This window comes from Notolepis coatsorum (assembly GCF_963971535.1).
Source record: "Notolepis coatsorum genome assembly, chromosome: 11".
Taxonomy (NCBI): domain Eukaryota; kingdom Metazoa; phylum Chordata; class Actinopteri; order Aulopiformes; family Paralepididae; genus Notolepis; species Notolepis coatsorum.
This window is the reverse complement of record NC_140175.1, coordinates 55,101,546-55,129,351: the sequence shown is the minus strand read 5'-3', so window position 1 is coordinate 55,129,351 and position 27,806 is coordinate 55,101,546. Positions and strand designations below refer to the sequence as shown.

At 44.0% G+C, this 27,806-nt stretch overlaps 1 protein-coding gene across 1 annotated transcript in view; it reads right to left on the bottom strand.

Annotated features, from left to right (window-relative positions):
- Positions 1 to 697: 697 nt before the first annotated feature.
- The window catches only part of LOC311237132 (myosin heavy chain, fast skeletal muscle-like), a gene marked incomplete at both ends in the record, with an annotated part of 78,105 nt that continues 50,996 nt past the window's right edge, over positions 698 to 27,806 (bottom strand). The window contains 2 exons of the mRNA XM_084324938.1: positions 698 to 718; positions 881 to 1,012. Of these exons, the coding sequence (XP_084181064.1) occupies positions 698 to 718; positions 881 to 1,012 (153 nt within the window). The remainder of the gene's footprint in view (positions 719 to 880; positions 1,013 to 27,806) is intronic.

Sequence of the window (27,806 nt, the reverse complement as noted above, 5' to 3'; positions counted from 1 at the left end):
GGAATAACTTTTTGGATAACATCTGATCTGAGGTAAGGAATTTATTTTACCTTTTTTACCAGAGCTTTTTTCACAGATATATCAACGTGTCTCATATGTGTGTGTGTGTGTGTGTGTGTGTGTGTGTGTGTGTGTGTGTGTGCGTGTGTGTCTGTGTGTGCTCGCTGATCAGGAAATGAGAGAATCCATATTTCAGCCCGCTTCTATAGCGTGCATAAGTACACATATACTATCGATAATCTAGCGTTTATTTGAAAACGATTCATAAATAGGCCAAAAAATGTCAACGTTTTTGTGTATGCCAGAATGTTCCAGTAAATGCCGATTATCACGGAATCTTTATATTTTCCTTGAAAACGAGGGCTTTTCAAAATGCTATAAAACGGAAATGAAGCGATTAAAAAACAATCCGTTTCAACAATGTTGACTGGAAACAAGTCATTGATAAGCGACGGGCAGATTAGACATATAGCCATAATTTAAGACAGAGATTATGCGTTCTCAACGCTATCATTGAAGTGGGTGGTGGCATTCAACCACGTTTTACCATGTTAACCAGTGGCACTGGAAGTGTTAAGAAAAAAAGGATTTGGAAGGCAAAGAAAGAAACATACAGTGATTTAAGTGGCAAAATAAACACGTTTATTAAAAAGCGCAATTGCCATTATTATATGATGAGAAACAGCCCAAGTGTGATTTACTCAGCTGCTTCTTTTCCCTGAAAAAAGACAGAAAAGACATATATTGTTATTTAAATATATATATATGTTTTTTTTATTAGTATATAATTTGTTAATCGTAAGTATCTGCACTAAAATATTGAATGAGATATGCATTTATTGTTTGTTATTTATGTTTTATTATAGAGTTCCTTAGTTACCTTGCCCGTGTCCCGGGTCTTAGCTCTCAGCTTGTTGACCTGGGACTCAGCGATGTCAGCACGCTCCTCAGCCTCCTCCAGCTCATTCTGAACCTTCCTGCACTTGGACAGGTGAACGTTGGCCTGCTCCTCCTGCAACATCACAGAGATAATTTAGTGTAATTTCTGAGCACAGCATCGGTCTACCTTATTCAGTATTACTATGACAATGTATTATTTCAAGGTGAAAGAAAATCATTATCCTTTTGCCCTTACCGCTTCCTCAGCCGTCCTCTTGTAGGCCTTAACCTTCAGCTGCAGCTTGTCGACCAGATCCTGCAGCCTGCCCAGATTCTTCTTGTCCTCCTCAGTCTAGGGGTAGTAGGCAAATACACAGCGGTAAGATCTTCCATGAAAGCTGTATTTGCTTAATTGAGTTTGATACATCAATTGCCAGTGGCTCTGTACCTGGTAGGTGAGTTCCTTCACTCTCCTCTCGTATTTGCGGACACCTTTAACAGCATCTACTCCATGTCTCTGCTCAGCTTCAACCTCCCCTTCCAGCTCACGCACCTTCAGAATTTAATGAAATATTGAGTCCTGTTTATTCTGTAACTGTCCTAAATCAGTTCAGCAATACATATTTATTTTATCTTACCCTGGACTCGAGTTTCTGGAGCTGCTTCTTGCCTCCCTTCATAGCCAGATTCTCAGCCTCATCCAGGCGGTGCTGCAGGTCCTTGACTGTGACCTCCAGGTTCTTCGTCATCCTCTCCAGGTGAGAGCTGGTGTCCTGCTCCTTCTTCAGCTCCTCAGCCATCAAGGCAGCCTGAAATGCCATGTCACTAGAACTTAACCCAAGTCCTGCTGAAGAGGCTATTTCTTAACACAAACTATGCTTGTAGTTAACCATGACTTACATCAGTAATGGCCCTCTTGACCTTCTCTTCAGCATTCCTGGCTTCTTGGACGGTGTCATCCACTTCACCCTGGATCTGGACCAGGTCAATCTCAATCTTCTTCTTGGTGTTCAGAAGGCTGGTGTTCTGAAAGGAAAAATTCAGTTATATATATATATATATATATATATATATATATATATATATATATATATATATATATATATATATATATATATATATATATATATATATTATATAATACCCCATCCAGTTAATAAAGAATATAATAAAGAATAAAGTATATAATACGCTATACACTATTTGTAGTGATATTATTTTATTTGTTTACCTGAGAGTGCAGCAATCCAACACGCTCACTGGCGTCCACCAGCTCCTGTTCAGCCACTTTGCGGCCTCTTTCTGTCTGCTCCAGACCAGCTCTCAGCTCCTCGATCTCAGCCACCATGAGTCCATTTCTACGGTCAACCATGGCAGCCTGCTCATTCAGGTCTTCCTGTGCTCTGAGAGCATCATCAAGGTGCAGTTGGGCATCCTGATGTTAAAAGATGGTGAAATGGAATTGATCACAAAAGATCAGAAAAGGAATACACTTGTCATAATAATGTAGTACAACTGCTATGTGCCTTACCTTGAGCTGTCCCTGAACATTCCTCAGTGACTTCTGGGCCTCAGCAGCCTGGCGGTTGGCATGACTCAGCTGAATCTCCATCTCATTCAGGTCTCCCTCCATCTTCTTCTTGATTCTCAGGGCATCATTCCTGCTCCTGACCTCAGAGTCCAGAGTTCCCTGCATGGAGTCAATCACCCTCTGGCTGTTCCTCTTGATCTGCTCCATCTCCTCATCCTTCTCTGCCAGCTTCCTGTCAACCTCACCCTTAATCTGGTTGAGCTCCAGCTGGACACGCAGAATCTTGGACTCTTCATGTTCCAGAGTTCCCTAAAATACATACAAAATACACCACATTTGAATATTATGTTTGATATACTGTATACAGTATCTATTGATTTATATACTGTAAGTACATGCTATTGAAAAACAAAGATCTGCATCAAGCTCTCTATAGTATGTTATACCTCAGCTTCCTCAAGGGCTGTCTGCATCTCTGATTTCTCAGTTTCCACTGTCTTCTTGGCCTTCTCCAGCTCATGGATGCTCTTTCCAGTCCCACCAATCTGTTCAGTCAGGTCTGAGATCTCCTCTGTAGATGCCACAAAACAGGGATTAGAAACACTACATTGCAGCTTTCCTATAGTGTTTTCATCTACCTGTAACATGGTATTAAGTAACAGTTATTTTTCTTAATGGACTCACGCTGCAGGTTATTGTACTATACTATGTAAATACTACATTGCAGCTTTCATAGTTGGTGTCTATCATGGTGGTATCTATCATGTAACATGTTTTTTTTGTTAATGGACTCACGCTGCAGGTTCTTGTTCTCGCGTTTCAGGGTCTCCAGCTGATCCAGAGCCTACTCATAGGAGTTCTTCATCTTGAATACCTCAGTGCTGAGAGAACGAGCCTCTTTCTGAGCTCCCTCCAGCTCTGCCTGGCCCTCCTCAAACTTCTGCTTCCACTCTGCCAGGACCTGCAAAGTAATTTAAAGAAATGTAACCTAGTCTTTGAAGGCTAGAATTCTTAACAAAATGTCCTCAGTTAAAGTCATGAATATCAATGTACCTGGTCAAAGTTCCTCTGCTTCTTGTCAAGGTTGGCAGCCAGACCATTGGCCCTCTCCGCATCAATCATGAGGTCCTCCACCTCACCCTGGAGTCTCTGTTTGGTCTTCTCAAGAGAGGCACACTTGGAGTTCACAGCCTCAATCTGCTCCTCAGCCTCCTGAAGGCGCTGGGCCAGCTTTTTCCTGGTGAACAGTTGTTAAATGTAACAATGTTATGAAATGTAATTAACTATGTTTGTTGAGGTGGACAGTAAAAAATAACAATATTGGCTTACTTTCCCTCCTCAAGCTCCTCTGTGCGCTGGATAGCATCAGTTTCATACTTGGCCCTCCACTGGGCTACCTCACTGTTGGCCTTGGACATTCCACGCTGCAGCTCATTTTACATTACATTTTACATTTAGTCATTTAGCTGACGCTTTTATCCAAAGCGACTTACAAGTTCTGTACGACAAGCCATCAGGAAGGGCACAACTCTATCAGCTGAGCAACAATGTTCATCAAAGTGTTGAGTGCTACAGTGTAGGTTAGTTTATTAGGACAAGTGCATGACAGTACGGTTAGTTAGGGTTAGATTTTTTTATTGTTTTTTTTTTTATTTTTTTTTTAATTCAGATAATGGTTGAAGAAGTGCGTCTTTAGTCGACGGCGAAAGATTGGACGTGATTCGGCTGTCCTAACTGGGGTGGGTAGTTCATTCCACCATTGTGGGGCAAGGACTGAGAATAGGCGACTTCTCTTTGATGACCCTCCCGGAGCTTGGATAGGAGTAGGTCTGAGGCGGCCAGAAGATGCAGAGCGTAGGGGTCTTGAGGGTGTGTAGTTAGAGACCATTGACCGGAGGTAGGCGGGAGCGGTTCCCTTTGCCGCACGGTATGCTAGGTCGAGGGCCTTGAAGCGGATTCGTGCAGCAATGGGGAGCCAGTGCAGGTCCCTAAGAAGTGGGGTGACATGGGCCGACTTCGGTAGGTTTGAGATCAGGCGGGCCGCTGCGTTCTGAATGAGTTGAAGAGGCTTAGTGGCAGTGGCCGGGAGGCCAGCGAGCAGTGCATTGCAGTAGTCGAGGCGGGAGATGACTGTTGATTGGACGAGGAGTTGGGTGGCTTCTTTTGTCAGGAAGGGGCGTATCCTTCTGACGTTGCTCAGGAGGAATCGGCAGGTTCTGGTCGTCGCTGCGATGTGAGCAGAGAAGTTCAACTGGTCGTCGAGGACAACACCAAGGTTCTTGGCGGTCGGGGACGCAGTCACAGCTGTATTCTCGACTGTGATTGAAAGGTCGGTTAGGGGGGAGGATTTGGCCGGCAGGTGGAGCAATTCTGTTTTGCTTAGGTTCAGTTTGAGGTGGTTGGACGTCATCCAGGCTGAGATGTCGGACAGACAGGCCGAGATCCGCTCAGAGACGTGGATATCTGAGGGAGGGAAGGAGAGGAAGAGTTGAGTATCGTCGGCATAACAATGGTAGGAGAAGCCATGAGACGTGATAATGTTACCCAGTGATTTAGTGTAGAGGGAGAAGAGAAGGGGTCCTAAAACCGAGCCCTGGGGGACACCCGGCCGACAGGGTCCCTCTCCATGACACTTGGTAGGAGCGGTCATTGAGGTATGATGACAGCCATGTCAGCGCAGAGCCAGCCACTCCCATTCCTGCGAGGGCCGCAAGGAGGATCTGGTGGTTGACTGTGTCGAAGGCTGCAGATAGATCTAGGAGAATCAGGACAGAGGAGAGGCCTTTCGCTTTTGCTAAGTGAAGTGCCTCTGTGACCGCAATGAGGGCTGTCTCTGTGGAGTGACCAGTCCTGAAGCCTGACTGATTAGGGTCTAGGAGGTCATTCTGTAAGAGATAAGCAGTAAGTTGGTTGGATACAGCACGTTCAAGTGTTTTAGAAAGGAAGGAGAGAAGAGAGACAGGACGGTAGTTGCCTATGACGGTAGGGTTCAGGGTTGGTTTTTTTATGAGCGGCGTGACTCTGGCTTGTTTTAGGGAGGTGGGGACCACCCCCGAGTTGAGTGAGGAGTTGATGGTTGCAGTTAGGAATGGGAGGATGTCTGGTGCTATGGTCTGGAGGAGTGGGGAGGGTAGCTGGTCCAGCTGGCAAGTAGTCGGACGGTTTGACGTTACCAGTGTCAGGGTCTCTGCTTCTGTAATGGGAGAGAAAGATGACAGAGTGAAGGATGAGGTTCTCGATTCAGCATTTGGAATGGGTGGGGGTTGGGAGAAGGAGCTGCGGATGTTCTCCACTTTTTCCTCAAAGAAGATCGCAAAGTCTTCGGCAGACAAAGATGAGGGAGGGGGGGGGTGGGGGGGGAGTGAGGAGGGAGGACATGGTAGCATGCAGTTTGCGAAGATTCTTGGCAGAGGCCTCGATCCTATGGTGGAAGAAAGAAGCTTTGGCATTAGTGATGGTTTTGGAGAATGTTAACAAGAGGTTGTGATATGTGTCGATGTCAGCAGTGAGGCGTGACTTTCTATACTTCCTTTCAGCTGCTCTCAGGACCTGTCTTTGTTCTCTCACTGGATCTGTCAGCCATGGACTGGGTGGGGAACGGCGGGCAGGTTTCTCAACGAGGGGACAGAGCTTGTCGAAGGAGGTTGCAAGGGCTGAAAGGAGGGTGGAGGTTGCCATCTCTGTGGAGAGAGCAGAGAAGGTGTCACTCAAAGGTAGAGCGGATAGTATGTCAGAGGAGAGGGTGGAGGGGGATAGGGAGGGCAGGTTGCGTCTGAGTGAGACTGTTTGAGTTGGGGTGAAGACCTTTCGGTTAAGCATGAGAGTTAGTGAGAAGGATATGAAGGAATGGTCAGATACATGTAGGGGAGTTACCGTGGTGTTAATGATGCTGGAGTTACGGGAAAATATGAGATCCAAGGAGTTGCCTGCTTTGTGGGTGGGAGGCATGGCAGTGGGAGTCAGGTCAAACGATTGTAGGAGGGAGACTACTATGACTGACTGAGATGAGTCAGGCAGGTTGAAGTCGCCCAGTAGAAGGAGAGGGGTACCATCTTCCGGTAAGGAGCTAAGAAGCATGTCCAGCTCATCTGTGAAGTGATCGAGTGTACCTGGAGGGCGGTAGAGTGTAACAATGGTGAGATTGAAAGGATTAGAGACAGATACTGCATGATATTCGAGAGAGGAGAGTGACAGTTCTGGGAGTGGTGTTACGTTTGTAGCCCATGAAGGAGATGTCATGAGGGCAGTGCCTCCACCCCGTCTGGAAGGTCGAGGTGTGTGAGTGAAGTTATAGTTTGTAGATAATGCTGCAGGTGTTGATGAGTTATTGGGGGTTATCCAGGTCTCAGTTAGAGCCAGGAGCTGCAGATTTAGACTATGGGCGTAGGCAGTAATGAAGTCAGCTTTCTTGACTGCTGATTGACAATTCCATAAGCCTCCCCGTACTGTGACAGGTGTATTAGTGGCTGTAGGAGGGTAGGAGAGATTAGCCGGGTTGCTAGCAAACTGGCGTGGATGGGTAGAGTCAGTTCTGGAGGAGCAGATTGTGGATATAGGTATGAGACACATTGTCTTGTCAAGAGTGGCAGGGAGGAAGTAGAGAGATAGCAGTGTGGGAGGGAAATATAGGATTATGGTGTACTTAGCACTGGGTGGATCGGTGGATCCCTCGGCGGAGAACTCCAGGAAAACTCCTCCTCTTTGTCCCTCTTCGTTTCTCGACGCTTCGCTGACGCTACACCAGCAAGCCTTTAAATCACTATCACTATCACTATCACTAATTAGTGCTGTCTTAACACCTGGCCCTTAATGGGGGCACTTAACAAAACAAAATGGCCGTTTTAAACACGCCCCTTTAATCAAGTCAGCTGGTTCCTCACTTTTAAGATTCACTAATAAACTTAAAATGGCTTACCCTAGTTTTCAGTATAAAGCAATGTTTCTCAGTGAGTGTGTCCTGTCCTTCCTTAACAGAGCCCAGTACAGAGTGATTTCAACACAGTGTGGACCTCTGCTTTTAAACAGGGCAGGGTCTTAATGGCTCACTCAGCAAATCAGATGCTACTAGTAAACAGGAAACAGTCCCTTAATGGGGGCACTTAACTAAACAAAATGGCCGTTTTAAACACGCCCCTTTAATCAAGTCAGCTGGTTCCTCACTTTTAAGATTCACTAATAAACTTAAAATGGCTTACCCTAGTTTTCAGTATAAAGCAATGTTTCTCAGTGAGTGTGTCCTGTCCTTCCTTAACAGAGCCCAGTACAGAGTGATTTCAACACAGTGTGGACCTCTGCTTTTAAACAGGGCAGGCTCTTAATGGCTCACTCAGCAAATCAGATGCTACTAGTAAACAGGAAACAGTCCCTTAATGGGGGCACTTAACTAAACAAAATGGCCGTTTTAAACACGCCCCTTTAATCAAGTCAGCTGGTTCCTCACTTTTAAGATTCACTAATAAACTTAAAATGGCTTACCCTAGTTTTCAGTATAAAGCAATGTTTCTCAGTGAGTGTGTCCTGTCCTTCCTTAACAGAGCCCAGTACAGAGTGATTTCAACACAGTGTGGACCTCTGCTTTTAAACAGGGCAGGCTCTTAATGGCTCACTCAGCAAATCAGATGCTACTAGTAAACAGGAAACAGTCCCTTAATGGGGGCACTTAACTAAACAAAATGGCCGTTTTAAACACGCCCCTTTAATCAAGTCAGCTGGTTCCTCACTTTTAAGATTCACTAATAAACTTAAAATGGCTTACCCTAGTTTTCAGTATAAAGCAATGTTTCTCAGTGAGTGTGTCCTGTCCTTCCTTAACAGAGCCCAGTACAGAGTGATTTCAACACAGTGTGGACCTCTGCTTTTAAACAGGGCAGGCTCTTAATGGCTCACTCAGCAAATCAGATGCTACTAGTAAACAGGAAACAGTCCCTTAATGGGGGCACTTAACTAAACAAAATGGCCGTTTTAAACACGCCCCTTTAATCAAGTCAGCTGGTTCCTCACTTTTAAGATTCACTAATAAACTTAAAATGGCTTACCCTAGTTTTCAGTATAAAGCAATGTTTCTCAGTGAGTGTGTCCTGTCCTTCCTTAACAGAGCCCAGTACAGAGTGATTTCAACACAGTGTGGACCTCTGCTTTTAAACAGGGCAGGCTCTTAATGGCTCACTCAGCAAATCAGATGCTACTAGTAAACAGGAAACAGTCCCTTAATGGGGGCACTTAACTAAACAAAATGGCCGTTTTAAACACGCCCCTTTAATCAAGTCAGCTGGTTCCTCACTTTTAAGATTCACTAATAAACTTAAAATGGCTTACCCTAGTTTTCAGTATAAAGCAATGTTTCTCAGTGAGTGTGTCCTGTCCTTCCTTAACAGAGCCCAGTACAGAGAGCCTCAGCCTTGGCCTCCTGCTCCTCCTCGAACTGCTCCCTCAGAAGGTCACAGTCATGTCGGGCTGATTGAACACCATGAGCAAGGGCATTCCTGGCCTAAAAAGGTTATTAAAATAAGTACAATTAAATAACAGACAAAACAAGACAAAATAACAGAAATCGATCTGCTTATTTTAAAGAAGATTTTTCTCACCTTAACCTCCTCCTCAACCTGCCTCTTCAGCTCATCAATCTGCTGAGTGAAGGCCTGCTTTCTGGTCAACTGGGATACAAGGGCTTCTTTCTCCTCAAGCTGACGACCAAACTCACCTGGTTTTGAATTTAGATTTATTTTAGATAGAGTAAAAAAAAAAAAAAAAAATCTCAGACATGTATTCTGCACATGGATATGGATGTACTGTGTACATTTATCTGGTACATTTATAATTAGTATACCTTGGCCTTAGCAACAGCTTCCATGTTGCTGGAGTGGTCATCTATCTCCATCTTGTATTCACTCTTCTCCTTCTCCAGCTTCTGCTTGACACGCTGGAGGTTGTCGATCTGCTCTCCCAGCTCTGCAACACTGTCAGCCTGCTTCTTGCGGAGAGCAGCAGCGGTGGCTTCATGCTGCAGGGTGGACTCCACAAGGTCACGACGCAGCTTCTGGAACTCAGCCTCACGCTTCTTGTTCATCTCAATCTGAGCTGCAGTGGCTCCACCAGCCTCCTCAAGCCTCTCACTGATCTCCTCCAGTTCCCTGGAGAGGTCAGCTCTCTGCTTCTCAACCTTGGCACGAGCAGCACGTTCAGCCTCAATCTCCTCCTCCAGCTCTTCAATGCGGGCCTTTAAAATGAATAAAATATCATATAATGAATGCATGCAATTCATACATTTGACAATAAGTTCATTCAAGGAAAATTAAGGAGTGGTCCGGTGTTATACACTTTAATGTCATGGATTCCACATTCAACTGTGTAACTCCTGTGCCCAAGTTTACAGCTTACCATCAAAGAATATAATTTTTACAAAAACCTGGATAATATGGACTTTTTAAATTGAAACCTTTAGCTAGCAATATCTCTGAAGGTCTGACTAATGAATGGAAGATTTTATTATTTTGCAATGGAAACATTATTTACTGTAAATGTTCCAGCTAATAGCTACACATTAGCAATGACATAGTAACTAATGCTTTCACAATCCCCAGCACATTATTGCCTTGGCAATTTTGGACTGAAACTTAGCTACCACATAATACCAAAATTATTAGCACCAGCACTGTTGTATGGCAATAATAACATTTATTATTATAATTGTTAAGGTTAGAGGTTCTATGTAGGATTGTTAGTAACTGTCTAACTGCATATATAACTGTTTCCACTATAGGGCGCTCTAGGCGGAGCCACTCCTGATACCACCAGGTGGCGAGTATAAATAGAGATGTCTCCTCCCCCTCTATCTCTCTCCCCCACCTACCTCTCACGGAGAGGAGGACTCATGTGCTGCTGAATTACCATGTGAATGAATAAACCACACCGTTTAAAGGCTAAAGATAGAAACCATGCCTCTTGACCACATTATTGTCGCCCCATAGCCAGATTCTGTCAACAATAATTATAAGTGAATACAATAGCAAATGAATAGTTAGTTGCATTATTAATGTGGGCATTGTTTTAGAAAGACAACTACTTGTTGGCACTACTTTGATGGATTCTAGGAATATGAGCCATCAGAATCGGATGTTTAGCAAAGATGTACAAAATAGTCAAAATAGAACATTACTCACCTGCAGCTCCTTGATCTTCTTCTGAAGCTGAGCACCCAGGGACTGTTCATCCTCAATCTTGCTAAGCAGCTGGGCGGTTTCAAAGTCCTTCCTATACGATTTGCACAAAAAACAGAATAGTCATATTTCTGTGTGTGTACCTAATCTTCACACACATGATATATGTCATCCATGAGGAAATATACAGTATATAAGTGAAACCCAATCTATATTACTTCTTGATCTTCTCATCAGACTGCTGCTTGTTATTCTCCAGATCCATGATGGATTCTTGAGCCAGTTTCAGGTCACCTTCAAGCTTCCTCTTGGTTCTCTCAAGGTCCATGCGGAGCTTCTTCTCTTGCTCCAGAGAACCTTCAAGCTGTGAATTTAAGTTTAGAAATTGGTCAACAATAGGATTTTTAGATGCAACCAAGCAGCTAGTATAAGTTTGTATATCGGTTGGACCGTCCCAAAATGTTAATAAATAGTTTGCCAAGACATAATGATAGATATTGGTGTGTCAACGCATCACATCACATTTCATGCCAGATCGTGGCGCAACATTCAAAGATAAACACCGTAAATCTGATTGACACTAGACTTTGTGCTCATCGAAGCTATCCTTTTTCTACAACTTCACCAGTAGGACGACCCATGTCTGCCATATTGCATTTTCTGCCATTTAGTATCTTTCCACCACTCTTCCAAGCCTGACTATTCACCTGATTCTCACAATGCTTGCTGTGTATGCCACACAGCAAGCGTTGTGAGAATCACAGCTTCTTGAAATGTGTAATTCTGAACGTTTCTAGGTCTTTCTGTATGATGGCTATTCCTAATCGAATTTGGAAAAGGCATTTTAAACAGGAAGTGCCACCACACTTGACACACATGCTTGCTCCATGATAGTAAAGAGTAATGAGACAATTCAAACTGATGTATAAGGAAATCATGTTCACAAGGTACATGGATGAGGAAGGGACTTGATATTCACGGGTGTTTACATCTTTATTTTATTTCTTTCATGTTTTACATATATAGTTTTTGTTTTTTGTTTGGCATATATATACATATATATATATATATATATATATTTTTTTTTTTTTTTTTTATGTTTTAAAATAGTACACTCATTTGAGTAGTGGAAAAGGGGTAGGATTAAATAAGTGTATACTTCTTCCTACTCCTTTTCGAACATGTAGATTGAGTTGTGTTTCGCTTTTGTTAATGTTTGTTTGTATTCATTGCATGTTCGAAATAAAGATTTCAAATAAAAAAAAATTAAAAAGAGATGTCCAAAGGTTTGTGTGAATCAGTCACATGATGGTGATATTCACGAGAATCATATTATAGAGACATTCAATTTGCCACAGACTTTGTACATATATCCAGCTATCATTAGTCTACAACACTGGTCCACCAATTGCATAATTGCATAAAGATAATGGATCCCGTGTTCAGCATTTCCAGGCAGCAAGAAACTGTAAAAGTAACATTTCCTGAAGACAAATTGGTCACAGCTCATCTCAAATTTCCTGCTTGTTTTCTTCAACATTTTGATAGAACTCATAACTCACATCATCCACTTGCTGCTCAAGCTTGGTCTTGGCCTTGGTCAGAGTGTTGACTTTGTCTTCCTCTGCTTGCAGGTCATCAAGAGTCTGCTGATGTGCCTCTTGGAGCCGCTTTCTTCTCCTTTGTCAGCTTACCAACACTCTCATCCTGAGCGGCCATCTCCTCAGTCAGGTTCTTCACCTGAATAAGGAAAACAAATCATGTTATCAAAAATGAATGATCATCTTGTTATTGTTTGATCATTTAGATAGAGAGAATACTTATTAACCTTATTCTCAGTGGCATGTTTCTCCTTCTCCACTTTGGCCAAGGTGAGCTCCAGGTCATCAATGTCCTTCTTGAGCTCAGAGCATTCATCCTCCAGTTTTCTCTTCTTGGCAGTCAGCTCACCATTCATTTCCTCCTCATCTTCCAGTCTCTCAGTTGTCTCTTTGAGTTTGGCCTCAAGCTGGATCTTACTCTTGATAAGTCCCTCACATCTCTCCTCAGCATCTGACAGAGTATCTGATTCCTAGGGCACAATACAAATGATAATATTATTCTCTATATGACAAAAACAGCAAGACAGTTTATAATTTACATCAACAGTTTCTAGACAGTTGAAGTCTACTTACAGATGCCGCTAGCAGCAACAGATCATTCTTCTCTTGGAGAAGAGACACCATCTTCATCTCCAGCTCCTTCTTCTTAGCCAGAGCAGTGGCCAGGGCCCTCATTCATCAACGTGACGTGGAAAATGTTCTATTTCCACACGTAAGCACAGAATTTAGAATCAGTGCACGCACAGAAATATTGGGATTCATCAACCGTGCGTACACAGGTCCTATGCTCCTCCGTGTTGATGAATACCACTTTGTTCTACCGTCAATGCTCGTGCATGATTATCCATATATGGTCATGAAAGTGATGAAACACCCCCCATGGGATGTGAAATAATGGACTGACCCGAGCGGAACTCTGAGAAACTTCACGGAGATTGTTCACTGCTGTCGAACCAAGAAGACACAACGCGTGTTATGGGATAAATAAAAGGCGGACTTGTAAACGGTGATGTCAGATATCAACGGCTCCCTAAGACCATTGCTGCAATTCTGCCTGGACAGCTCAAAATACTAATAAAGACCGTTTGTTGACCACTGTTTGGCGTTGGTTGTGTGTCATTATAACCGTGCTGTAATATGAATGCCTTTATTAGTTGTGTTCGATTGGCTATATGATTTTTAGAGGCATCTATTTTGTTGTCGGTATTACCGACAACAAAATAGATGCCTCTAAAAATCATATACTATTAGGTAGCCTATATGAATTACATATAATAGCAGCCATAGCCTACATTATGCAACAGTAACTTGCGCATACCAGTGTATGCGACGGACCAGTGTATACCTTATATCATATCATATACATATAATAGTTTACTCTATCAGCATACCAGCATGTAATATGTTCTTTGTTAGAACTCAACTCGTTATTATTTTGCACATAGAATGCAGAAATACGGGAACGTTTTGATTTACATTAAAAGGCTTTGACATTGTAAAACTAAATACGTGGAATTCTGTAAGCATAATACAAGTCATATCACCCACACGATATGCTCTGTGTCCAGAGCATGTATGCTTTTCATTCATTTAAGACACATTATTGCAATGGTTTTGTAATACACATACACCCTGGTGTCATTGCAATGCGTTTTTTATTCTTTCTTATACAGTAAAAAGGGGGAAGAACACTATATCGTGGGTGTTCATATGACTTGTATTCTGCTTACAGCTTCGAAATTCCACTTGTTTCGTTTAACGTAAAGCCTTTTAAATATAATCAAAGCGTTCCCGTGTTTCTGCGGTCTGTGCGCAAAATAATAACGAGTTGAGCTACGCGGAGCGCAGTCAGTCAGTACACCCCGTATATTCCGATAACGCTATATAAACCATGCTGCATTCATTCTGAGAGAAAGATCTATTATTCCAAATGCTATTTATAGGGTTTTGACCATAATTACACTACTGTTGCTATTTTACAATGAACTATAATGAATTACGGTTCATACAGAACATGCCAGTGTTGAAACTAATGCACAGAAGCTCATTTCCTTGTTGTAATAATATATTCTACCACTGGGCGTCAGCTAAGTGTGGTCCGAGCTGTGCGTACACATACGCACGGAGTCAAGTTCAAGTTGAAATTGATGAATCCCACTCTTTGCTTAGAAATGGTCGTACGCACAGGTTAAGCACAAATCTGTGCGTAAGACACGTTGATGAATGAGGGCCCAGGTCTGTCGTCATCTTCTCATAGTTGTCCTTCATGTTAGCCAGCTCCTTCTCAGTCTCAGCAGAGACAAGAAGAGGCTTGATCTTGTAGTAAGATCCATGGCCAGTGTTTGACATTCATGAATGAGCGGATGTTGTATTGGATAGTATAAACAGCATCCCTGTGAATAAAGAGTTATTGTTATTTAATAAAAGCATGTTAGCATGTTTTTTTTAACGTAACAATGTATTTAGAATGTGGCTGTTTTCAACATGCCTTGTCGCCGTCATCTTCACAAACTCCCTCCTCATAAGGAAACCACGGCAAAGAGACTGAGTCATTCCAACCAGACTAGCCAGCTTCTCATCTCTCATCTCTTCAAGGACACCCAGCAGACCCGCTTTGAAGAACACCTGAATAAGAGTCCAGATAAATTACATATTCATATATGACTTTGTTGGTTTTTATTCACGGGATAATGCCAGCATTTTTAAATACAATTTTTCATAGATGACATTATCACTGAAACTGTTATCATGTGATTAATTTCCCTACCTACTCGATGCCATTCATTTCATAATCTTCTCCAACAATGTAAAAAACTAACTTAAGATAATTAAAACGTAGGTTGCTTTCACACCTACGTTTGTTTGAAATTGTCAGAATCAAAAGTGAAATAAAAATTATTTTGGCAATTTGCTTTTGTTTCATGTTGCTAATTAAAAAACAAACATTGGACATCATTTTGAATGCTAATGAACCTATATAATAGTGTGATCTCCGCTTTGGCTTGCACAAAACATGCACAGTTCTGAGCTACTTTGTTTTCCAATTGATCTTTCCCAGCCTTCACCCTCTTTTCTTGACCCTCCAATCACAACTGTTGCTTTCCTTTGACAATTTCTTTTGGTGATTATACACTACTGTGATCTGAATTATGCATGCAAGGTTTGTTTAGTATCACAACATTATATGGCTATTTTAATAATATAATAACAGTGTGATTGGTGTATATTTGAAAATACATGGAAAACTGTCCAATCAGCTTATTAAATGTTCAGTTTTTCAGGTATATTTTTCAGATTGCTTTCAGACCACCTCAAACAGGTGGACCAGGATGTGGTTGTTTGCACCCGAGTTCGATTCCGGTGTTCACACCAACCGAAATTAATCAAGGGGGTAAATTATCCAGCGTTCCATTCAACTGGACTAAACAAACCTGGTGTGATTGCCCTAGTTACATAATTTATGGGGGAGGTTTGTGTGTCAACAAAATCTTCACATGACCTTGCCTTATGGCGCATTAACAGGGGTGACAGTGGCTCAGGAGGTAGAGAGGTTGTCTGGTAATCAGAAGGTCCTTGAGCAAGACACTTAGGGTGTGTTCACATCTGAAAGTCCGGACTTTCCGTGGATAGTCCGGACTTTCTGGTCGACCAAATGTGAAAATGATACATTGTTTGCTTTTGGTCTGCGTTCACACTACCCTGTTTGGTGCGGATCTCATTTGTAAACAAAGGACATGCTGTCGCATCTATTGGACTATAGCACTCACAAACGTAATCAGTTGCCGGCAGCGTAATGAGAGAGATACTATTATGAGCACGGCGCTAGTCGACGAGAGAGAGAGAGAGAGAGAGAGAGAGAGAGAGAGAGAGAGAGAGAGAGAGAGAGAGAGAGAGAGAGAGAGAGAGAGAGAGAGAGAGAGAGAGAGAGACCGACCGACCGACCTTCTCTTCCATTCCTGCGTAAGCTGTCAACTACTAGACAGCTGCATAGAAGCAGCTCGAGATGCGTTGTTGTTACAGAGCTGGTCCACGCTGCTATTATGAAATTACCCAAAAAGTATGTAAGCTTTTTTTTCTTTATCTGAGAGAATGTCCGCAAATGTCCTCCTCATGCAGGAGAAAGTTGGGGGGTGCGCGCGGCGTGAGTCTATAGAGAGAGAGGAAGAGAGAGACTGCGTCTAGAGAGGAGAGAGAGAGAGGGAGGAAGAGAGAGACTGTCCGCGTGCGGCGCCAGTCTAGAGAGGAGTACGCTACTTTGCTTCCTGGATTAGGTACTATAGTTCGATTGAAACGAACCGAGTCCCAACTTTTCAAGAGGACCATGGTTCGGTTGTTTGGTCCTCATTATAGTTCGGTTTGCGTTCACACCTGTACAAACCAAACGGACTATCGATCTAAAGGGACCATGGTCCACTTAAAGGGACCATGGTCCACTTAAAGTGGACCAAACAGAGTAGGTGTGAACGCGCCCTTATTCCCCAGCTCCCAATAAACAGGTTGACACCTTACATGGTTGCCTCTGCCATCGGTGTGTGAATGTGAGTGCATGGATGAATATGAGTATAAATTGTAAAGCACTTTGGATAAAAGCACTATATAATTGCAGTCCATTTACTAGGGCTGTACCCGACTCAGAAATGTCTTCAATGGTAAATACGGTGATGATTTTTTTTTTTTTTTTTTGTATTATTTTTTAAACAAACACATAAACAAACATGACAACACACGATAAGATATACAAGAATTAGTTGACAGTGCACATCCAATGAAATCACCATTTAGTTAATTGTCTTATACAGGATATACCCCTAATACCTGTTATCTAAAAACCTATTCACATATGCTCTAGCTCATACCCCCCCCTCCCGGACCCCCCATTGGATAATCCAACCATTATAACTTGTTCCTAACCATACACTACCATTATATGCTAGCTTTTATTCTCTCCACCACTTCTAACCACATTGTCATTTTGGATTCATTGAGACCCAAAATTCTTGCTGTAGATATGTCTTGATAAATCACATCGAGATATGTAAGAATCCAGACCTTCCGGCAAATTTTTTCCGGTTGAAACCATCATGATGCTATCAGCTTTTTAGCCACTGTGATACCAGATAAAACCAATCTCTTTCGCTGTGGATGTTCTGCATACTCAAAAACATCATTCAGCAGTAATACAGAGGGGTGTACAGGTATATTCAGAATTAAGAGATTTGATAATTGCTGGGTCACTTCTTTCCAGAATATCTTTTTTTTTGTATTTTATTTTTTTATTATTTTTTAAACACACATATAAACAAACATGACAACACACGATAAGATACACAAGCATGAATAACAGTGTATATCCAACGAAATTACCATTTATACCAATGTCTTATACAGGATATACCCCTAATACCTGTTATCTAAAAACCTACACACATATGCTCCAGCTCGAACCCCCCCCCTCCCGGACCCCTCTTTGGATAGTACCTCCATTATCCCTCGCTCCTAACCAGACACTACCATTATAAGCTAGCTTTTATTCTCTCCACCACTTCTAACCACATTGTCATTTTGGATTCATTGAGACCCAGAATTCTTGCTGTAGATATTTCTTGATAAATCACATCGAGATATGTAAGAAACCAAACTTTCCGGCACATTTTTTCCAGTTGAAACCAGCGTGATGCGATCAGCTTTTTAGAATAGAATAGAATAGAAATACTTTTATTATCCCGTGGGAAATTAGACACTGCAAATCGCTCAACATTTAAACATTTAGACAGGACAGGTCACAAATTAGAATAATAACACAATCAAATCAAGTTGCCTAGGATAAGAGTAGAGTAAAATAAAATAGGATAAAATGAAATTAAATGATGCTGATAAATGCCACTATTGAGCTGCTGCTCTGTGCTCAGTGATGCAGTGAGGCACAGTGATGCATTATATAGTCTGATGGCTGTTGGAATGAAGGACTTCCTGTGCCGTTCAGTGCTGCATTTGGGTAGTGTGAGCCTAGCACTGAACATGCTCCTCCTGTCAGACAAGTATGTGTATAGTGGATGGGTGGGGTTTTCCCTGATGGCCTGGAGCTTAGCGAGGCTCCTCCTCTCCGCCACCCTCGCTAGAGAGTCCAGCTCAACCCCAACCACGCTGCTGGCCTTCTTGACCAGCTTATCCAGCCTGGTTGTGTCCACTGCTCTCAGTCCGCTGCCCCAGCAGGTCACAGCGTACAAGAAGGCGCCCGCCACCACCGACTCATAAAACATCCTCAACATCCTTGTACAGACATTAGCTACTGTGATACCCGATAAAACCAATCTCTTTAGCTGTGGATGTGCTGCAAACTCAAAAACATCATTCAATAGTAATACAGAGGGGTGTACAGGTATATTCCAAGATAAGAGTTTTGATAATTGTTGGGTCACATCTTTCCAGAATATCTTAACTGGTGGGCAGTCCCAGTACATGTGCATGGTGCATGGTACATGGTGCCAGGACAACAGCCTGCTCCTGAACATTGGTAAAACCAAGGAGCTGATCGTGGATTATAGGAGAGGACAGCAGGAGACACACACACCACTGATGATTAACAGGGCTACCGTGGACAGGGTGAGCAGCTTCAAGTACCTGGGGGTCCACATCTCAGAGGATCTGACATGGTCAACACACATAGACACAGTAGTAAAGAAAGCGAAGCAGCGCCTCTACCACCTGAGACAGTTAAGGAAGTTCAGAGTATCGGGGAAGATACTCCAGTCCTTCTACTCAGGAGCTGTAGAGAGCATCTTGACCGGAAACATCACTGCCTGGTATGGGAACAGCACGGCACAGGACAAGAAGGCCCTACAGAGAGTGGTGCGCTCAGCCGAGCGTACCACGGGTATTGCGCTACCTCCCCTGCAGGCTCTATACAACAAGAGGTGCAAATCCAGAGCCTGCACGATAATGAAAGACCCCCACCACCCCAATAACAGCCTGTTCCAGCTGCTGAGGTCAGGCAGACGCCTGCGAACCCCAGCTACTAGGACGGAGAGGCTTAGGCTAAGCTTCTTCCCCCAGGCCATCAGAGCCTTGAACAATGAACATTGAGAGACACAGAAACTGAACTATCCACACACAAGCACACACAAGCACATACACGACACGCACGCTGAGCACGCTCACACACTAGCAGCCACTTTAACACTCATGCCGCACACACGCACACTTATGGCCAGAGGAAAGGCCACTTTAAAGTAGTATAACAACAGGAACAGTGTATTGCACTACTAAAGCTACCTAGCATGTCCTATATGCTCTGTAAATACTATGTACAGATACCGAGATGGCACACCATGTTACCTGTTTATTGCACTGTTGTTTTTATTGGATTCTATTATATGTTGTACCACTGTATTTTTATTGGATTCTATTATATGTTGTACCACTGTATTGCACATCGTCGCGGGCAAGACCAGCCGCATTTCATTGTATACCTGTATGCCGTGACAATTAAAACTCTTGACTTGACTTGACTTGACTTGACTAAATGTCCCCTCGTCCCCTGTACATAAGGAGCATTTGGAGTCTTGTTTAAGACCCATTCTGTTCAGTCTTATAGGAGTCAAGTATGTCCTGTGAATATAGTTAAGATTGATTTGTTGATGGTCCGGGTTCCTTGATGTAAGTTGGACATTTGCCCAGGCTTCTTGCCAATCAAAGTCACTTTCCAGGTCTGGTATATCCCTCCTCCAGACAGAGTCTAGTTGGAGGGTTTCATACGAGGACGTTAGTAATTGATGATAAAAATCTGAAACAAAACCTCTCGATGTCTCTCTTTCATAGAAGAATTTGTGGTATCTGTGGTGTTCAATTGGTATGTCTAATGGAACACCGTGAGACTTCAAACATAGCCGTAACTGTATGTAAAAAAGCCATGTGGACTTGGTGAGATACATTTTTTTGCATATTTCTCCATAACTACAAAAACCCTGTTTGTTAAAAACATCCCCTAATGAGTGTATGCCTTGCTCTTCCCATATAGGGAATCTTATAGGTCGTTTTTCAATTAAGAGTGCATTGTTATTAAATAAGGGAGTATGATTGTGCCATTTATGTGGGTTGGGATATTTTTTGTGTTTCACGCCATATCTGGATCGCATGAGTGATTATGGGGCCAAATTTCCGTTCGCATTGCTTAATTGATAATTTGGTGTATACTATGTCCTTCAGCCTATATGGAGCTACTATATTTTCTTCAAAATTTCTCCAGGATACTGATGCTTGGGGATCAAACCATGTTGTTAGTGTTCTTAAAGTGTACGCCTTAAAATAGTCGTAGAAATCTGGAAATGCCATACCACCGTCTGCTTTGTTTACGATGATTTGTTTTATATATTATATTAGTCAGTATTGAGACTTATCTCAGGCCATGCTATCAAATGAAGTTAATCAACATTTAGTATTTTCTTTACCTTAGTGTGCCCAAACTTGTAGTCTTCGTGTTCCACATCAATTGAACCAAGCAGCTTCTCAGAGGCCTTCTTGTTGTCCATGAACTGACCATCAGGGATGACACTGGCATTCAGTATTTTGTACCTTTTGTGAAAGAGTTCAAGGAGTTATATTCATGAATTCATGTTCAGCACTTAGATAGTACGTTTCAAAGTTTGTTGAAAGTTAATGGATACCTCTGCTTTAAGTCAGCATATATAATCCTGCTGGGGAATCCCTTTCTGCAGATTCTGATACCCTCCAGTACACCATTACACCTCAGCTGGTGGATAACCAGGAAGTTCTCCATCAGACCTACAGAGAAGATGTTTTTGATGAAGATGATTATTACAACAATGTAATGAATCATTACCACTACACTACACTAAATCACTAAAGCACATCATATTAAGACACAAACATTATGTTAACTGTTATTGTACCTGGAGTCTTTGACTCATTGGGAATCAGGCAACCCACAAAGTGAGGATGGGTGGCCCTCAAGTTGGTCATCAGCTTGCCCAAGTTCTCCTGTAGATACATATCGAAACCAAATATTATTTATGAAAAGCAATTATTTGTATTTAATTCCAAAAAGTCAATGTTGTTGTTACATCTTACCCTGAACTGGGAGGACACAGTCTGCATGGAGCCACCCTTCTTCTTGCCTCCCTTCTTTGCACCAGCAGCCTCTATTCATTTGATAATACATCATCAGTTTATAGATTCAACATTATTATCTAAATCGAATTATGCTGGACATTTATCTGGACAATGTAATTGAATTCATAGTATTGAAAATTCATGTTGTATGACACAGAGGATACTTAGAAGTTGAGATAATTGTCTCTTAGACCAAAGTAAAAATTGTAATAATCACACTTAAAAGTACATTTCTCATAATGACGTACCTTCAACTACAGCAGGATACAGTACAGGCAGCAGTTTAACGGAAGACTTCTGGTAAAGCTGCATCACCGAATCGTTCAGTGGATCCTTGTTCTTGTCCAGCCATCCAGTGACATTGTAATCCACAGTTCCAGCATAGTGTACCATGGAGAAGTGGGCCTCAGCCTTACCCTTGCCAGGTTTAGGTTTCTCAAATGCTTTGTTCTTGCCCATATGTTGGTCATACAGCTTGTTCTTGAAGCTAGTGTCAGAAGCCTTGGGGAACATGCACTCCTCTTCAAGGATGGAGAAGATGCCCATGGGCTATATAAAAGTGGAAAAGAGATATACAGATCATTTAGACACACCTTGTGGCATTCTAAAGATTATTTTAATAAGTCACAACGTTATGATGTACCTTCTCAATGAGCTCAATGCAGGCAGCCAAGTCCATGCCGAAATCAATGAACTCCCAGATAATACCCTCCTTCTTGTACTCCTCTTGCTCCAGGACAAACATGGTGTGGTTGAAGAACTGTTGCAGTTTCTCATTGGTGAAGTTGATGCAAAGCTGCTCCATGCTGTTGTACTGTCAGTGGGGGAAGCTATATTAGCCTAATCTCCTACATTACTTGAGGAAATGTCTTTCCACGAAATTAGGCAGTCCATATATTGCTATAATTGCATACTTACATTAAAGATCTCAAAACCAGCTATGTCCAGCACACCAATGTAAGACGATCTTGGCATCTTGGTGTCCAGCTGTTGGTTGATACGGATGACCATCCACAAGAACATCCTCTCATAGATGGACTTGGCCAGGGCCATAACAGAGTTATAGACCTGAAAAGTTATTTGATTTAATGTATCTACATTAGCACTCCAATGCTGTCAGTCTGCCACTGGCACACACTCTCCAAAATGTTACTTTGGAAATAGTGTACAGGAAAATGTGAAGCAACATATTTGCTGTGACCTGTGTGTGAAATACATATAAGGGGAAGTAATGTAATGGGGAAGGTATGTAATGTATCTTGCTCGCCTGAGGCACAGTCTGTCCCTTGGTGACAAACTCATTTCCGACCTTGACTCTGGGGTAGCACAGACCCTTCAGCATGTCAGCAGAGTTAATGCCCAAAAGGTAGGCGATTTTGTCAGCCTCTGAAAATTGGTATAAAACGCATTCAGGAGCAATATCCAGGAATATTGGATTCACGATTCATGCCATAGTGTCACACTAGCATAGCAAAGAGAAAAAAGAATGCCATAGAGTCACACTAGCATAGCAAAGAGACACCATAATGCCATAGAGTTTCACTAGCATAAAGTGACATAATAATGCCATAGAGTTACACTAACATAGCAAGGAGACAACATACTGCCAGAGTTACACTAACATAGCCAAGAGACATGTTAGAGGCAAGAAGTGGGGACAGAATGGGTTGGAAAGTGATAGGCAACCTTCGGAACGAAGAAGCCACCTAATGATGATGATGAGTATTGTAACTGAGGGGTACAATTCCCTGACTGTATTGAGAGTATGGTATCATTAAACCACTACTTAGTTATGTACTTTAATTACTGGCCATACAGTACACGGTATATATGGTGAACACCCACACAATAATACGGCTTATCAAAGAAAGTCATATTTAGAAGTATTTATTAGCAGAGCAGCAATAGTAGGTTACAATATTGAGAATTATGAATTGCGCTTATATGGCGAAGAACACTTAAGTAGGTCAAGAGCGTAAGTCCATGAGCATATTAAGATGGGTATAATTAATACCACCTGTAGCATAAGAATTATATAAGGCACACTCGTAGTCAGCTGGAGATACTAAGGGGGTTCCCTCCGGTTGTAAGCCAGCAGGGGAGAGGAATTGTCGGGAGCAAAAGTCTGGATCAACGAGGAATAAAGAGACTCCAGATACAGGAGACGGTGGGTCCGTAGACTAAGCAACAGCTATACTCCGGTATGCATGGCAGCATGGATGAAAGCTAGCCAGCCTCTGTGGGTCCTAGAGGCGGGCTCGACGGTGCTCCTCACAGGGTAGATCCCACACAGAAGTGGGGTAGACGATTCTCTGCTCCAGCAGCCACAGTACCAAAGCAATATAATCCAGCCGGAAAAGGCTCTGCATTCGTCGGTGTAGGTTCTCCGGTGTACATATCCACACGGTTCTCGTCTAGGACTCCTCGGATGGCGGCACGAGGTTAGGCCGCCCAGCCTGGATAAGTGCACTAGCTCGGTACGACGAACCGGTGGTAATGCTGGTCACTGTAGCCGCACGATACACTATACATAATAGACTATTTCTTTACAATAGAATAAGTCGAACTCGACGATACAGCGTTAAACTCTGACACTTTAGCTATCAATTCGCACACGGTTCTCAAGGCTCTATATAGGGGCAAAGGGGGCCCACTTCACGGCACGTTGTATCGTGGTGAAGGCTTCAACGTTTTGGTCTAAGTCACTTTTAGGCTAAGTGCTTCTGTATCCACCTGCGACGTATTTATACGTAGGGTGAATAATCTAGTGCCAACCTCAGTTCTGTCTCGTATTACTGCGCAAACCTGGGCATGTTGAGACATGTCTTAGCGGTAGCTTTGAACTCGACATTGGGGGTATGGTCGTTGGCGCCTAGGGGTCGCTGTCCAATAGGAGAACGAATATTATGGTCTGGCCTGTACCTAGGCAAAGGGATATTCCGTGTAGATGTACAAAGAATATACAAGGGATGTCAGACGATATACAAATATTATACAATATATCTCAAGTAATAAATATATATATTCGGTTTAATCTGACCCTTTGTAACAGCCGCCTCCTAATTAGTCCGCACCTAATTAGATAAGCAGAGACAGATTAACCGTCTTGTCCACTACTCAATGTCCGTTGTGAGGAGTAGGGCAATTCACAAAGTCAGTGGGTCATGGTCGTCATCAAGGGAATCAGGTAGCCTTGGCAACTCTATCAGCCTCGCCACGGGTCGGGTGTATGTCCGTCCCTGGACGAGCACTTCTGCCGCTCTGACCTTTCCGTCGGCACCAGTGATCACTTTGCTTACGCGGCCGGCCGGCCACATAGCTCGGGGTAGTGACTGGTCTATAATCATGACGACTGTGCCCTCCGTCAAATTGTCTCTTTCTTTTACCCATTTCTAGCGGGTCTGTAGAGACGGTAGATAGTGGAGGAGGAAACTGTTCCAAAACTTGTCAGCCAATACTTGACTGTACCTCCACATTCTTCGGCCGTTCGCTTCCTCAGGTCTGTACACTGTCTGTGGGAGCGCGGGGTCCAGCCGCCCCATCAAGAGAGTGTTGAGGGTGACTGGGTCGACATCTGCTACATCACTTGAGACGTAACCGAGGGGCTTTGAGTTCAATACTCCCTCGATCTCCGCGAGGACTGTCGTGAGGACTTCTTCCGCCACGGTCTGGGCCCCAAGCACGGCGTACAGGGCTGTCTTTATTGAACGTACTTCTCGTTCCCAAGTTCCCCCGAAGTGAGGGGCGTTCGAGGGGTTAAACTGGAAATCAATCTGAGAGGGAGCGAGGTGGGTCTTAAGTTCTGGGCCCATAGCTTGGAAGCTCTCTCTCAGCTCTCTTTCTCCGCCTTTGAAGTTTGTCCCGTGATCAGACAATAATATAGACGGTTTTCCTTTCCTCGCTGTGAATCTCCGGAAGGCCATAAGGAATGAGTCCGTGCTCATGGTTGGAAGGAGTTCTATGTGTATCGCTCGGGTGGTCATGCATTTGAATACAATACCCCACCGCTTCTCCGTCCCTCTTCCTTTCTTCACATACAGCGGGCCGAAGCAGTCCATACCGGTGGAGTGAAAGGGCTTGTCGCCGAATCGGAGGCGACAGGGGGGTAGGTCAGCCATCCTGGGTATACTGGGCTGTGCTCGCCACTTGCGACAGTCTAGACATGTCCGCTGGAAGCGTCGTACTGCTTCTCTTCCTTGCAGTATCCAATAGCGACGTCTGATCTCAGCGAAGACTCTCTCTGCCCCAGCGTGGTGCACGTCCTCGTCGTATTTCTTTATGATGAGCTCTGTGACCTTGTGTCGGCTGTTGAGAACTATCGGGAACTTGACGTCATCCGTTAAGTCCGGGGCCCTTCTCAGACGACCACCCACTCTGATGAGATCATGGGCGTCGCGCTCAGGGGCCAAGTGGAGCAGTCTGCTGTCTGACGGGACTGGCTTTGATCCCTGCAGACAGTCTAGCTCGTCGGGGAACGAGTCTCTTTGGGCTCGCTGTAGTAGAAGGAGTTCTGCTTCTTCGTAATTAGCTGCATTAATGTCAGTGGTGGAGGGAACCTCAGGGTGGTGCCACAGGAATGTCTTTAACTGCGCACTCTCAAGGGTAGGGCAGTCGTCTATGTTGGGATCTGTGGGGACTGGTGTGTGCGTCAACCCACAGAACATAGATTTCTTCATCTCTGCCTCCTCTTGACTAGCCTCCCGTGGGGTGGGGTTAGGCCACTCTTCTTCCGGGAGCTTGAGGAACTCGGGACCGTCACTATAGAGATTGTGACGTGTGAGGTCATCCAGGGACATTCCCCGTGTGATGACGTCTGCTGGGTTCTGTTTTGTGTCCACGTACCTCCAGCATGCTGATTCTGTTAAATCTTGGATCTCTGTGATTCTGACTCCCACGAAGACCTTGTATCTACACGAATCGGACTGGATCCATGTGAGTACGGTCATGGAGTCTGACCACAGGATTGTTCTTTGCACCGGAATGGTGAGTTCACGTTGGATTAACGTGGCGAGTTGCGCTCCTACTAGGGCTGCGCAGAGCTCTAGACGCGGGATCGATTGTTGCTTGCGGGGGGCTATTCTTGAACGAGCCAGGATGAAGGCGGTATGTATTTCTCCTCCCTCCTCTCGGGCCCGCAAGTAGGCCACCGAACCGTAGGCTACTTCGGAGGCGTCGCTGAAGACGTGCAGGTCCATCTGGCACGTCTCCAGCCGCACTGTGGGTGGGAAGTAGCTGCGGCGTATGTTGACACCTGGGAGCGAGTTGAGTTCTGTTTCCCACTCTCTCCATGTGGAAGCAAGGTGGTCGGGTATGGGGTCGTCCCAGCCCTGGTCCTTGTCCCACAGCTCTCGTACAATCATCTTTGCCCTGGTGGTGTAAGGTAGAATACATCCCAACGGGTCATATTGTCTGGCGAGTGTTCTGTATACACTCCGTCTGGTGGTCGGTAGTGAAATCGACCTTCCCTGCTCCTTGGTCAGGGGTGTGTGTCTATAATGGAGCGAGTCTGTTTTGAAGCGCCAGACTAGTCCTAATGTCATTTCTTGGGCTTCACCTGGGATGGTCGCCATCCAGGTCTCGCTGCTTGCTGCCTTGTCCTCTGGGGAGAGGCTGCGCAGTACTTGAGGGTCGCTGCTGGCCCACTGCCGGAGATCAAAGCCAACTTTGATCAGGGAGGCGCGGAGCTTGAGTAGGAGGGCCTCGGCCTCTTCTGGCGTCGAGACGCTTTGCAGACAGTTGTCCACGTAGAAACTCTTCTCTACACTTTGTCGGACCTCCTCGTCAGCTGCTGGGTCCTCTGCGACATGTTTTTGCAGTGTGAACGTAGCACAGCATGGGCTGCATGTGGTTCCGAAAGGGAGGACTTCCCATTGATAGGTGGATGGTTGCTCATCCCCGATCCTCTCTCTCCATAAGAACCGCAGCAGGGGCTTGTCCTCTTCCACTAGTCGCACCTGCAGGAACATCCCTTTGATGTCGCCGCTGATGGCCACCTTGTTCTGGCGGAAACGTAGCAACACGCCTAGTAGAGAGGGGCCGAGTGTTGGGCCGGGCAAGAGCTCTTTATTCAGATTTTGTAATCCGATCTGGTAGCTGCAGTTAAACACAATACGATCCTTGCCGTTGTGGTGGACCTTGTGGTGGGGCACGTACCATGATTCGGTCGTCTGATCGGCCTCTTGAATGTCAATTCTCTTTATGTGTCCCGCTGTGATTAGCTTGTCAATCTCAGCGCGGTACACAGTGGCTTGAGCGGGGTCTCTGGCTAGGCGCCGCTCGGTGTTCAGTAGATATCGCTCCGTCGCTTCTTTTGAGGCGTGGAAGGTGGGCATACCCTCTCGCCTCAAGAGTGGAGTTGCGTATCTCATCACTCCATTGACTTTGACTCTCTTTGTCCCCTGCTCGAGGAGGGCTATGGCATAAATGTCTTCCTTGGAACGAATGTGTTTCTTTTCGTTCTTAAAGGGCATTGTCTCTAGTGTCCATAGCCTCTCGACGTGCTGTAAGAGG